The 14,273-nt window shown below is 39.5% G+C and overlaps 1 protein-coding gene across 1 annotated transcript in view; it reads right to left on the bottom strand.

Annotated features, from left to right (window-relative positions):
* Positions 1-13,357, bottom strand: part of CHGB (chromogranin B) — a 191,186-nt gene extending 177,829 nt beyond the window's left edge. Inside the window, exons 1-2 of the mRNA XM_072634416.1 lie at positions 13,271-13,357; positions 1,702-1,881 (exon numbers count right to left, since the gene is read on the bottom strand). Of these exons, the coding sequence (XP_072490517.1) occupies positions 1,702-1,873 (172 nt within the window). The 5' untranslated portion in view covers positions 1,874-1,881; positions 13,271-13,357. The remainder of the gene's footprint in view (positions 1-1,701; positions 1,882-13,270) is intronic.
* Between the last annotated feature and the right edge of the window lie 916 nt (positions 13,358-14,273).

The raw sequence follows: 14,273 nt of genomic DNA, 5'->3' as shown, positions 1-14,273 counted from the left end.
TCCTTATATATAGTATTTTTTTAAAAGTTCAGCTAACTAAGTGATTTTTCAGGTCATCTTCTCAGCATGAAATGTATGACCCAGGCCTTAGTTAATACTGAAATAAAAATATAGTGGAGGCAAACAAATAAAAAAATTCAAAACATTTTTTCTAGGATTATGTCTGATTCAGTGATATCCTATACAGGCCATCTTTGTCAGATAGCAATTTTGTTTTAGTAAGAAAGTATAGCATAGCTGTAGGGGCAGCAAGGTGGTATAGGAGTAGATAGAGTGCTGGGCTTGAAGTCAGAAAGACTCATCTTCATGAGTTCAAATCAGATACCTACTAAATGTGTGATTCTGGGCAAATTATTTAACCCTATTTGCCTTAATTCTCTCTTCTATAAAATAGGCTAGAGAAGGAAATGGCAAACTACTTTGTCACGAAAACCCCAAATGGAGTCACAAAGAGTCATACTTGACTGAACAAAAACATAGCATACCTTCCTTCTCATTAATTATTTTAAAAAATCCTAAGATATATCCACTGACAAATTACCGTAATGCTTGAGTATATTCAAAATATATATATTTGATTGCCTATTATATACAAACAACTCTGCAATAACCCAGTTCCTGTTCTCTAAGCACTTAAAATTGACCTAGCAGGGGAGATAAGACAGGTATACAATAAGATCACACATGATGAGTACCACATGAATAGTAACCACAACACTATAAATGCTACAAGAATTGTAAGCCAGGCAGTATTCCAAGTAGGGGACTGACTGATGATAGCTGGAAGAAGTGTGCTTTGGAGTTGAGTCTTGAAGAATAGACAGGATCTAGATAGGAGAAGATTTAGGGGTGAAATTAGAGAAGTTCATTCTGACAAAGGAACAGCGCTCACATGGTATGATATGCAATCGTATGAAGAAGACCTCCCCATTCTCACCTCTACCACACACACACACACACACACACACACACACACACAAAATGATGAGTACTTTTTCACATTGAGAACCACAAGGAAATTAGACACCTTTGGGAGGTGAAGGGAAGCAGGAAGCAAATTAGAGAGTAAAGGACACAGTCTAAGCAAGGATAGTAGGAGAAGGGGAAGAATGAATTCAAATTTTACATAATTCATAATTTTACCTAGGTCCCCAAGGACAAAGTGTTAGTCTTTCCTATTCCTATTAATGTATAAAGGATGCTATCTTAAATTTTAATAAGATGCTTAACTCTACTAAGCAAATGTGCTACTTAAATTCAAAGGAGTTATTTTCCAAGGGGAATGTTAGTCTCTTTTTTAAAAAGTCTACATTACATAAATCAGAGAAGCAGCTCAGTTATTTCTTCCAAAGGTCTGAAAAAACTCCACTCCCTCTTTGCTGACTCAAGTGTTCTCAACATTTAAAATCCCCCAGATAGATTTCAGAAGATATAACACCGTTATTGATGATCAGCACTTTTACCTAAAGGTTGTATCTCTGCTCTGAGACATCCTTAGGGCCCTTGATTGATTGGTCCAATGGTACCTCCAATTCCAGGTAGATAGACTTACCTCTGAAACTTGTCCCTTCAAATTTGTTTAAACAAATAATTTTCTAAGGCAAGCTATTGATGTTTAGAGAGGAAAAACCACCATGTACCCACATGCTTTGTGTTGTGGTTTGTTTGGTTTTGTTTTGTTTTTTAATGTCTGCTTCTTACCTGAATCCAGTGAAAAAGAAGCAAGAATGTCCATAGAACCAGAAGTCTCACTGCTGGCCTCATGCCTGAACTTCTGTTGTAGCTGCTGTGCTATGTCATAGGTTGGGGATAGGTCCAGAAAGTTGCCGCTCTCTTCTGAGCAATGATCTGGTGTGGCTTTCTGGCCTTCCATAGCTCTCTCTGTCACAAACAAAACAAAACTGATCAAAGTCATGGCAAAAAAAAAAAAAAAAAGGCTCTTCATGTTCGAGCCTAAAAGAGTTTATTTTTCTCATATTAAATTGCAAAAGTATTGGCACAACATTTGTTTGAAAACACATCATTTCACCACAGATAGAAACCACTAATAATTAAACTTGGAAGAAAGGGAAGCAATTAGAAATTGGCCTTAGCTATAGTCCCAAGTAGAATAGAATGCTACAGGATTACATCACATTTCTTTACAGAGAACTACAGAGAGAAGGTTTGCCCAAGATCTCATTTTTCACTGCCTTCAGAAGTTTCCCTTTAAAGTCCCACATCTTGACCTAAAAATGTTGCTTAAAAAGGCTACTGCTTATAAAACATTTCCCCCCAACCCAGCCTTCTTCCAAAGTTCATTATTTTTACTGTGTGTACTACAAATCTTTCACTCATCCAACTTGTAATCTCATAGTCATTCCAGCCTCTTGTCTCTCCATATCCAGTTTCCAAGACTTGCACATTCCATTTTACAACATATCTTCCATGTATCCTTTTTCCTCCACTCACATGGCTTTTATCCTAGTTCAGGTCCTCATCATGGCTAATCTAGACCAGTGGTTTCCAAAGTGGGGGAGAATGAGCAGCCCATTCAAGGATGATAAGATGGACTGCAGCCCACTCCTTCCAGGATAGACAGTCATGGAGCTTGCCTCCAACACAACTACACCTACCCTTATGCACTAATACTCTCCTCACTATGCCCTCTCCCTGTCCTCTTTTGAGCCAGGTGTCAGCCTCCCAGTTATGCTCTAACTGCTACACGAACAGCTGCACAGATGCTATTGGGAAAATTCTGGTGCCCATTCGGTCATGTTCTCTTTGTTTCTGGGGCAGGTGTCCTTGAAAAGCAGTGGTCAGATAAGAAGACATAACAGAGTGAGACATACGGGATGAGCAGTAAAGGATTAGTTGTGTTTTACATTGACAGTCTTACTATATTATCTTTCCTTCCTCTTCCAAATTTCCCCACTATAGTCAGGAGCAACACCATCCTTCTAGTCACCCATTCTGGTCCTTTTCCACCGGATTCCCCACCACATATTCATTGATCCAGTGACACTGGCCTCCATGTTATTCCATGATCAGAAAGTTCCATCTTTGGGCTCCAGGCATTTTCTCTGGTTGTCCCCCATGCCTCGAATGCTCTCCTTCCTCCTCTCTGCCTTCCATCTTCCCTAGCTTTCTGTAAGTCCCAAATACAATCCCGTCTTTTACAGGAAGTCTTTCCAGTCCCTCTCAGTTCTAGGCTTCCCTCTGTTAATTATTTCCTATCTATCCTGCATATACTTTATTTGTGCATACTTGTTCGCTTGTTGTCTCTCCCCCATCAGACAGTAAACTCCTTCAGAGCAGGGACTGTCTCTTATCGTTTTAACAGGTAACATTTATATAGACTCTACCAGGCGTCTGAAAGTGTGCTAAGCACTTTACAAATATCACCTCATTTCATCATCACAACCCTAAGAGGGAGGTAATATTATTATCCCCATTTAAAGGTTGAGAAAAAAAGAGGAAAAAAGAGGTAAAGTGAAGCCTGGGGCCACAAAGCTAGGAAATAGTTGAGAAAAGACTCGAACTCAGGTTTTCCTGTCTCCAGGCCCAGCATTCTATCCACTGTGTAATCAACTCCTTCAGAGGACTGATCAAGTCACTCCTCCACTTAATGAATGGCACTGTGCTAGCTCTCTATTGACTCTAGGATCAAATGTTATTTCACCTTTATCTCATCCTTTTAAAATTTGTATTTTGTACACATTTTATAATGTACATAAATAATAGTACAGCAGCATGCATATAATTTAAAAATAAATAAACACATATATGTTGGGGGCGGCAAGCTCAAAAAATTTTTTTGTGATAGGGGTGAGATCAAAAACATCTGGAAACCACTGATCATGACCATTTCAACAGCCTTCTCATGGGAAGGCTTCTGGTCTCTCTTCTCCAGTCCATCGTGCACTCAATTACAAGCGCAATCTTGCTAAAACATAACTCCAATCAAGTCACTCCCCAGCTCAAGAACCTTAAGCTTCCTATCTCCTCTAGAATAAAATACAAATACTTCAGTTTAACATTTAAATCCTTTGTTAAATCCTTCATCTGGTTTCAACTTTGCCTTTCTGAACTTCTTTCACATTATTCCCCTTGACACACTCTACTTTCTACCCCAAATAGCCTATTTGCTGTTCCATGAACTCAGCAACCAGCTTTACACATGCTGTCCCTGATTCCCAGAAGGTACCCTCTTCCTCATCGCTTAGATCACCCTTACAAGCTTTTAAGTTTTCTTTAGGTTTTTTTTTTGTCTTTGTCTCACCAAAGTCTAGTACACTGTGGCTTGTGCAATAGTCGGCACTCAATAAATGCTTGTTGGATTGGATTACAATTAATAAACATTTATTAAGCACCTACAATGTGCCAGGCAGTGTGCTAAGCATGAAGGATGCAAAAAAGAAGCAAAAGACAGTTCCTACCTCAAGAAACTTACAATCTTATGGGGGAGACAACATGCAAATAAATATATACAAAGCCCACTTACACAAGATAAATAGAAAATAACTAACGAAGAGAAGATGCTGGGATCAAGAAGAAATTTTAACTTGAAGGACTTAAAGGAAGCCGGGGAGGTCAATGAACAGAGAGGAGGAGGGAGGGCATTCCAGGTGTGAGGGATGGACAGAGAAGATGCCCAGGGGTCACTGATAGACCGTCTTGTTCAGGAAACATCGAGGATCTCACTGTTGCTGGATCACAGTACGTAATGGGGAGAAAGGTGGAAGAAGACTGGAAAAGCAGAAGGGAATGTTGCCAGACAGAACATTTTGTATCTGATCATGAATCAAATACAATGTCAGAAAAACATCATTCATTTCTGAGGCTGAGGAAGAGGAGGAGGAAGAATCCAAACCTCAGATACTTAATAGCTCTGGGACCCTGGGCAAGTCACTTAACCTATCCACCTCAGTTTCCTCATCTATAAAATGGGGATATCAATAGAACCTACCTAACAAGGTTGTTGGGAGGCTCAAATAAGATAATATTTGTAAAGGACTTTGCAAACCTTAAAGCGTTATATAAATGCTTGCCAAGATGATGACAATTATAATTAAACTACTATAATTTATGAAGTTTTTTATATAAAAATTTTACATTTTTCCTCTCAAACTTCTTTCTTAAGCCTTGACTTTCTAACTTCCTTTCCTAATCTCAAGCCTTTGCTGATCCTGTTTGATCAACTAAAATGATCTCACTCTTTGTATTCCTCTTTCACATTCCTATTTATCCTTTAAAAACTAGCTCAAACCCTACGTCCTCCATGACTCCTCAATCTCTCTCCTTCTGTCTGTCCTTCCTGCTGCCATTCTTGGGATCCTGATAAAACTGTCCCCAGCCCCATTATTCTAACTTCCTTACAGGCCCCACTGAACAGGAGGTCCACTGCCCCTACCTAACCACTCCACTCCCTGCCCCCCACCATAATATCCTAACTTCCTGATGTATGCCTCACTGCTCACTAAAACAACAGGTGTGTCCAGGAACTCCTATTTTTCACAGAAACAGCAGGCGTATCCATGTGATAGGATCCCAGCCACTACCTCTAACTACCCGGTGCCCCTGGCTCATTCTTCATATTTCCCACAGAAACAGCAGATATGTTCATGTCCTCAACCACAACCACATCCATCTAGATTTAGATAAGACCACAATACTCGGCCAATCAGAAAGCAGCAGCACCAGGATGCCCAACCAGGATGTGAACCCTTAAGCAATAGAAGGGACTTTCCCTAAGTAGGCACCAGAGCAGTAATAGTAAAGAACTGACCTAGAGTAAAACTCATGACATTTAATATATTAATATTACAAATATACATATATATAAAACATCATTATCATACATACATATTCCCCCAATGAGTTTTCTGTATGCATTGTGGGTAATCACATGTGCAGTTTCACTGAAGCTAGGACCCTTCCCCTATTACCTAATCCCTTAAAAAATCTCTCCTGCCTTTTAAATATTTATAATTTCTGATATGTAATTGTACCTTTATCCTGTAAAAATTCATCTTGCTTTTTCTGAAGTTGCTGGGTTGGAACCCAGCCTGCTTCATGAGAGGCGTCAATCTCAATAAATGCCTATACTTGGATTAGAGGTGGTCTGACTCTGAATTCTTTATGATGGTTCCACCACACCACATAATTTCTCTTTTTAGAATTATTACAGTTCTGACAAAGGAAGAACTTAAGAAAGAAAGCTGTAATATACAAAGGAAGAAAATTTACAATACCGGGTTACATTTCTGAATAAAGGGCTGATGGCCAACCTTTTATGGAATAACTAAAGATTTATTAATCTAGAGCTGAATTGGATTTTAGAGATCAACTCCCTCAATTTACAGATGAAGAAACCGAGGTCCAAAGAGGTCAAACAATTTGGTTCAAGTCAACCAGATATTAAATAGAATCAAAAATTCAGAGCTAAAAGAGACGTTAAGGGTCATCCAGTACAACACATTCATTATACAGATTGGGAAACAGACCCAGAAAACCCATAGTTAGGAAGTAATAGAGCTGGAAACAGAATCCAAGTCATCTAATTCCAAATGCAGCCCATTCTACTGTATCACACTGACTATAAACTAGATATGTAATTATTTCTTTTTTAAAATGATTTAATATTTTCCCCAATGACATGTAAAAACAATTTTTAACATTCTTTTTTTTTTAAATTTTGAGTACCAACTTCTGTCCCCCCTCACATGGAGATAGCAAGTAATTTGATATAGGTTATAATGTGCCATCATGCAGAACAGTGTGTAATTATTGTCCCTGTGTTGTTCACTATAAAATTATCTAAAAAGCACATATGGATCAGACAACTAGGGCAATGCCTCCCTATATAAGCTACAATTATTTGTCCATTCCCACCTCCCCCACACACACATTTGGGCCTAGAAGGCAGGAAATTTCCCTCTCTTTCTCACAGAGTCTAGCATAGTAGCTGGTAATGCTAAAGCATTCCTTATCCACAGGACTCATAATGACACTTTTATACTACATTATATTGTTAATTAAAGGCTTTCTCCTTCCAGAATGGACTGTCAACTTATGCCAGGCAGCTTCAGTGACTCATAGTTCTTTTGTATCCCTCACAACACTGGGTGTAGTGCTTTATACATGTCAATCAAACAGGGATTTATTGAGCATTGACAGTAGACTCAGCATTGGACTAGATACTCAAAGACTGGAGGAAAATAACCAGTTCAGAAGCAGCTGGTTCAGTGGGAGAAGCACTGCACTGGAGTCAGTCAATAAGTATTTATTAATGATTTACTATGGGCACGTAAGAGGCTTAGTGCCTAGAGCACTGGGTCTGGAATTCAGGAAGGCCTGAGTTCAAATCTGACCTCATTAATTCACCAGCTGTGAGACTCTGGGCAAGTCACTCAACCTCTCATGCTTTAATTTAGTAGAGAAGAAAAAGGCGAGCCACTAGGACCTTTGCCAGGAAAACCAATACGAGGTCACTAAGAGTTGGACACAACCGAACAACAACAACATGGGCCAAACCTTATGTTAAGTGCTTGGGATGGCAAGTAGCGGGTAAGATGAATGCAACACCAGACCTGGAGTCAGGAATTCAACTCACATCTAGCTTCAGACATTTAATAGCTATATAACCCTGTATGTGTAAAATGGGCATTCTAATAGCATGGACTGTGAGGATAAAATATTTGTAGAGCACATTGCAATTATAGTATCATATAAGTGCTGCTCTTATTATTAAAAAAAACTCCATGAAAACCCCTGCTTTCATGGGGCTTACAGTGAAATGTTATATACAAATAGCTAGGTACACGCTAGATATATACACAGTAGATGAAAAGCAATCTCAGAGGGAAGGCACTAGCAGCTGGAGGGACCTAGAAAGGCCTCCTGCAGAAGACAGAAGTTTAGCTAGACCCACTGGGGCAGAAGTGAGGAGAGAGAGCATTCCAGGTGTAGGGAACAGCCAGAGCAAAAGCGCTGGAGACAGGAGATAGTGTTGTAGTTGGACGATGAGTAGGCAGGGGTGGGGAAACAAAGTATTAGGAAGACTGGGAAGGTAGGCAAGCTTCAAATGACGAATAGAGGACTTTATATTTGATCCTAGAGCTGCCAGGGAACCACTGGAGTTCATTAAGGAGGGACGTGACATGGGCAGGAGGGCCAAGAGACGGGTTCAGATTCCACCTCTCAAGTGACGTTGGGGAAGACATTTAACCTCCTTGGACCTCAGTTTTTGCCAAGGTAAAAAGAGGATTGAACTAGGTGGCCTCTGCCATCTCTTTCCAACTCTTGATTTAGGATTGATTATATGGTCAGTCCTCAGCAACATCCTATAAAGTGAATTTGTCAGCCACAATGCTGATCTCAGCCTCTCAGTCCCTTTGGAGTGTCTGTTCACAATAAGCAAGGTCACTCTGGAACTATATGGAATAGGGTTACCAATTACCATTTTAACATGAAATGGGACCCATTAATAATGCCTCTGGTCACACAAATTAGACCAACCTCAAATAATTCCCCAAGTATTCTTTCCCAGTTTTCTGAAAGTCTAACTAACTCAGAGATTTAATCAGTGGGAAAGAACTGGCATTTATGCTGGTAGGGAAACTGTGCTGGGAATGCAAATCCTGGCCCTGCAGCCTGTAGCATTGGTCCAGAATGCCATTAAATATAAGATCAGTGATGCTAAAGGAAACCAGGGATTAGAAAGAATTTGTTTTGGATTTAAAGCCAATCCTTTAAGCAAACTACGTAGGTGCCAAATAAAGAACAAAAGGTTTACTGTATTTGATATAATATACTCGATCTCACTGAAGAGGCTTTCCTGCTCTGCACTACTTGAAATGTACAAGTTATTTTCCTAAATGTCTGGAAGTAAATCTAATCAGAAAGCTGAAATGCTCTGTACAACCTCTAAAGAATTATTGCTAAAAATATTGGCTGACTTCATATAATCGTTTGAAGTCTAAATCTAGAAGGGGCTTAGAGCTCTTCTAACTTGTCTTTTTTTTATAGATAAGGCTGAGACACTTAAATAAGTTAGGTCAAGTGGAAAACACACTGACCTGGAGGACTTCAGCTTCATTTGTAAAATATAAGAGTTGTACTAAATGAACTTAATAGCTTCTTCCAGTTCTAACATTCTATACCTAATTGGCTTGCAAGGATCATAGCTGGAGAACAGGAAGGACCCTAGGAGGCCATTTAACCTGCTCATTTTACTAAGCAGGTTAAAAAACTGAGGAAGGTTAAGGGATTTGCCCAGTCATACAGAAAATTAGCAGCAAAAGTAGGATTTGAACCCAGGATCTTTGACTCCAGAGCCAAAGCTCTTTCTACTGTTATGCAGTTTATTTCCTTTTATTATCTTTCTTCTCATTGCTTTAGTGTCAGTTACTGTTGCTGTTGAGTTTTTTTCGGTTGCGTCTCACTTTTCATAACCACATTTGGGGTTTTCTTGGCAAAGATGTTGGAGTGGTTTGTCATTTCTTCTCCAGTTCATTTTAAAGAGGAGAAAACTGAGGCAAACAGGGTTAAGTGGCTTGTCCAAGGTCACACAACTAAGTGTCTGAGGTCAAATTTGAACTCATGAAGATTAATCTTCCTGACTCCAGGCTCAGCCCTCTATCCACTGTGCTACCTAGCTGCTCCTGCTTTAGTCCAAATTAGCACCTTAATACATTTAGCTTGGAAGAGCAGACATGTTTTCCTTTGAGAAGTATCAACCAGAGAGATCCATGCTATTAGAGGATAACAATATTGATGATAATGATGATAATAATTGCTGACTTTATATATGGATTTGTTTTGCAAAACACTTTATACATATTATCATATTTGGTTCTCACAACAGCTCTCAAAGGCAGAGATTCTCAAACTTTTTGGTCTCAGGCTCCCTTGACTCTTGAAAATTATTGAACACAAAAAAGAGCTTTTGTTAATGTGGGTTATATCTATTGATATTTACCATATTAGATATTAAAACTAATAAACTTTAAAAATATTTTATTTATCTAAAAAATAATAAACCCATTACATGTTAACATATTTTATGAAATATATATTTTCCAAAAAAAGTTAGTGAGAAGTGGCATTTGTTTTTTTGTTTTTGTTTTGTTTTGCAAATCTCTTTAATGTCTGGTTGAATAGAAGACAGCTGGATCCTCATATGTGCTTCTATATTCAATCTGTTGTGACATGTTGTTTTGGTTGATGTGTGTGTGTGTGTGTGTGTGTGTATGTGTATGTGTTTGTCCTTTGTTCTCGAAGAGGACCACGACATCGTGATGATGACATGACTTGCAGTTGACTTTGATCTGAGAGGGAGGTCTGTATTTTGGTTGAAGTATATGAAGAAAATTCAAACTCACAAAGACACGTAACTGGAAAAAAGAGGATTATTTTGATAGGCAAAAAACATCTGAATATTTTTATGAAAACAGTTTTGAGCTTGGAGACCCCCTGAAAACATCTCAGGGTGGTTGGCTGATAAAAGTTTAACAACCAAGTCTCCTGGGGGGGTGGGGGGAATTTTTATCCATGGCACACTTTTAAGTTTAATATACATCATCAACATTTTCTCCACTACTTTAAGTTTAAACAATCAACAACACAGTCAATAAATCAAGGCCTGAATTGTAGCATTGCCAACGTACGCGTTCACACTTTGATGCTGGAGCTGGCTCCAGAATATTCTCACCTCCCAGTAATTTCTGGATACCACTTTGAGAACCACTGCTTTAAGACAAACATTATATTTATTATTTTCCATATTTTAAAGAAGAAAAAAACACCCTATGTCTGAGAGACCTGACTTGCCCAGGGTCACACAACTCATAAATGTTTGAGGCAGAATTCAAACCCAGGTCTTCCTGACCCAAAGTCCAGCACTCCAGCACTAGGCCAGGATCTATTGCCACATATGTTCTACATGCAGATGAATCAAAGTTTTAGCTATATTATCCAAAAACTACCTGAAAATTCAAAGTTCTCAAAGAAAACAAAAACATACTAGTTGTTTTTTAAAAATTTTTGCCATATTAGCCAACCCAAGTTGTGGGTACCCATGGCTGTCTTTTTCAGGACTCTGTGACATACCTCTTGCTGCTATGTCTCCCTGGTCTGAAAAACAGGTCGATGAAACATAATCAGTGTTTAGCAGCTGTAATGGTGCTAAAACTCTGTGACCTTTGACTGCAAAATAATTTGACGTCAACAGCCAAATACTCACCCTAGTGTTTTATCAGAACTGTGATAAGATGAGATTTCTTTTCCCAGAAAGAATAGCACAACACCACAATAGAAATAAAAAAAAATAAAATAAATTAGCATCATCATATATTGAATACCAAACATGTTCCAGGACTGGGCATTGTACCAAGGAAAAACTTGCAGATAAGCAGAACTCCTTCTAAAAAATAAGAACCGTTTGTATTTGCAAAATAACGAGTGCTAAATGAAAGCTCATCCTACAGCATTCTTACTGGAAAAACATAAAGGACAAGGAGAGTTTGAGAGCCCCTTCTAGTTGTCTGGGAATAACTGGATTTGCAATCAGTTTAGGGAACGGTTACTTTAAACTAGCTTTGACCTTGTATGACCTGCCTCTACAGCTGTGGAAGGGCAATACCTCCTTTTCAGGAAGTTGTAACTTTCTTTTCTTAATAGTATATGCCTTATGGTGTCACACTGGTTGATATGGTGTTTATTTTGCTAACCTGCTTTTCAAAAAATTCTTCCTGGCCTCCCTAATAAGGAAAACAGGGAAAGTTATAGTAGGAAATTAATGCGATCATTATTCTGATGAATATCTGGTCACTGGACCCTGATGGTTCAGGAGGAGTAAGTGAGGCTGGTGACCTTGCACACCCCTCCCTCACTCAAAACAAAGTCCAGTGCAAGTCATATCATCATTTCTCTGATGTCATGTTCTTCAAAAATGAAGAATGAACACAACAACAATAAGGAAAACAGGGAAAATTATAGTAGCAAATTAATGTGATGTAAAAATGAAAGATATGAATAAAGTTATTTTTAAACTATGTGCATTTGTAATGCTTCATGTGGACATTTCTTCCTGATGCTGGGGAATAAAATACATGCTGCAACCATATATACTCTCCGCCCCTAACCATACCACATCCAATATATCAAGAGAAAGGGGAACCTGTTCTTTTGCTTTTTATCAGTTAAGGCCATAAATGAATATTAATTTCATTCAGCTTTTTTTCCCTTAAAGAGAACAATATAAAATATTCAACTCATATTTTAAAATTAAGAATATAGAACAATATGCACTAGGTGCAATGTACTTTGCTACAGAATGTACCTTACTGAGAGGTAGACCAGGTGTTGGAATGCAGGTAAAGGAGTTCAAATCTTACCTCTGATATTTTCTGGCTAACTGAGGGCAAGTCATTTAACCTACCAGGACCTCAGTTTTCTCACCTGTAAAGTAAAAAGCTTGTACTAGAGAGGCTTTGAGATCTCTTCCATGTATGAATCTGAGGTTATAATCAGTTAAGGATGATGACTTCATTCTGAATAAATAGCATTTAATTCCCTAGCTTTCTTCCAAGCGCGGCTCTGATGACACCTCGTCTAGCAAGCCTGTCCTGATTTCCTCCCCAGTCCTTAATGTTCTTCTTGTACCCCAGGATACTTTGTATCCGTGCACAGGTTTCATCTCCTCCAGAATGAAAGCTCCTAGGGGACTGCCACTGTTTCTTTTCTATCTCTGCTTCCAGAAGTGCCTGGCACGTACATAGTGGGGGCTCAAGGTACTATTACTGCATTTAATACTGTTTTTAATGCTGTTCTGCGACGGATGAGGAGTGTCTGGTGTAGGAGGGGGCATCTGAGCTGGATTCCAAAGGAAGAACAGTTACCTTGGGGTCATGCCATCGTGGATTTCAAGCTGAAAAGGACCTCGGAGTCCTCCAGAAGCAACCTCTCATTTAACAGAGGAGGAAACTGAGACCCTGCGTTTAACTGACTTGTCTAAGATCCTACAGGTCAGAAATTTCCAAGCTGGGATTTGAACCTTTCCACTGTTACCTCCCAGGAACAGTCAATTGCGCAGAAGGAAAATCACAGAAATCTGTAACCCTGCAGCAGAAATGGACAGGCTGGGCGGGAGGAGGGAGCAGGACCTGGGAAGGAGAGTCGGCTTTACAGCTTTCCTGCCAAGCACGGACATCATGCCCCGGCGGCCAACTAGGCAGCCAGCCTGCCCCTTCCCCCTCCAGCTAACAGAAGCAAGAGATCTAACACTTACACTCAGGAACAATCCTCACCAGCCTGCGGCGGCCGTAAGCACGCTGCTGAACAGGAAATGTGGCCACCATCTTTGCTAAGGGAAAGCAGATGCCAACAGGAAGTCGTGGCACCATCTTGGGTCTTGACAGTTAGCCTTAGGAAAGGCCTTGGCAGCCATTTTGGTTAAGGGCAGAAAGGAAACTGACAGTTCCATCCTGATTGTGGAGGGCAAGGCACCGGGGATGGGGGGGGGGGCGTTGTTTCCCTGAAACTGATGTTTGAAAGCAGATCAGGGTGGCTCTGAGGTAGATTGGGAGAAAAAACAGAATTAAATGGAAATGGAAAAATGACGAAACTCAGAAGAGATAGCGAGGAGTTAACAGTGTAATATACTGTTAGGTTTCTAGGTCACTTTATTGCTTTCAAAGCATTTCCATGGAGAAGATCTCACTTTTTCAAGGCTGGTTCTCCAGGGTCAAAAACGTTCAGGTGCATGAGCTAGAAAATATTTTCTGCATCATTTTGGAATGCCAAAATGTCACTCAACTCTCGCCCTCCTCCACTGTCCAAAGGAGATAATAAACATGCCTTGTATCTTCTGGATGTTACTGCTCCTAGAAAGAATACAGTACTGAGTTATCAGGAATTTATAGACTAGTTTACAATAGTTTTTTGAATCAGTTACCAAATGCTAGTTGAGGGCAGATTTTGATAAGAAAGTGGGTGGAGAGATTGTAAAGTTATTAATAACATAGGTTTGTGTAGATAGCAGATCATATGTTATGCTTCACTAAAATGAAGATTAACAGCAGCCTTGACCAAAATCACAAAAGTCACAAAAGAGTAACATGCAACCTGAGACAGGTCTGTGGAAGGGAACCCACTTACTTTGCCTTGGGGGAACCAGAAGGGGAGAGAGATTTTGTTATATTCGGATTCTGTTTCCAGTAGACAAAGCAATACTCATTGACATGAGTTCCCTTTATTAATTTGGGTTGGCAATTTCTGTGCAACTTACAGTT

Source organism: Notamacropus eugenii, chromosome 1 (assembly GCF_028372415.1).
Source record: "Notamacropus eugenii isolate mMacEug1 chromosome 1, mMacEug1.pri_v2, whole genome shotgun sequence".
In the NCBI taxonomy this organism is placed as follows: Eukaryota; Metazoa; Chordata; class Mammalia; order Diprotodontia; family Macropodidae; genus Notamacropus; species Notamacropus eugenii.
Note: the sequence above shows the minus strand (reverse complement) of the source record. Positions and strands in the feature narration are given on the sequence as shown.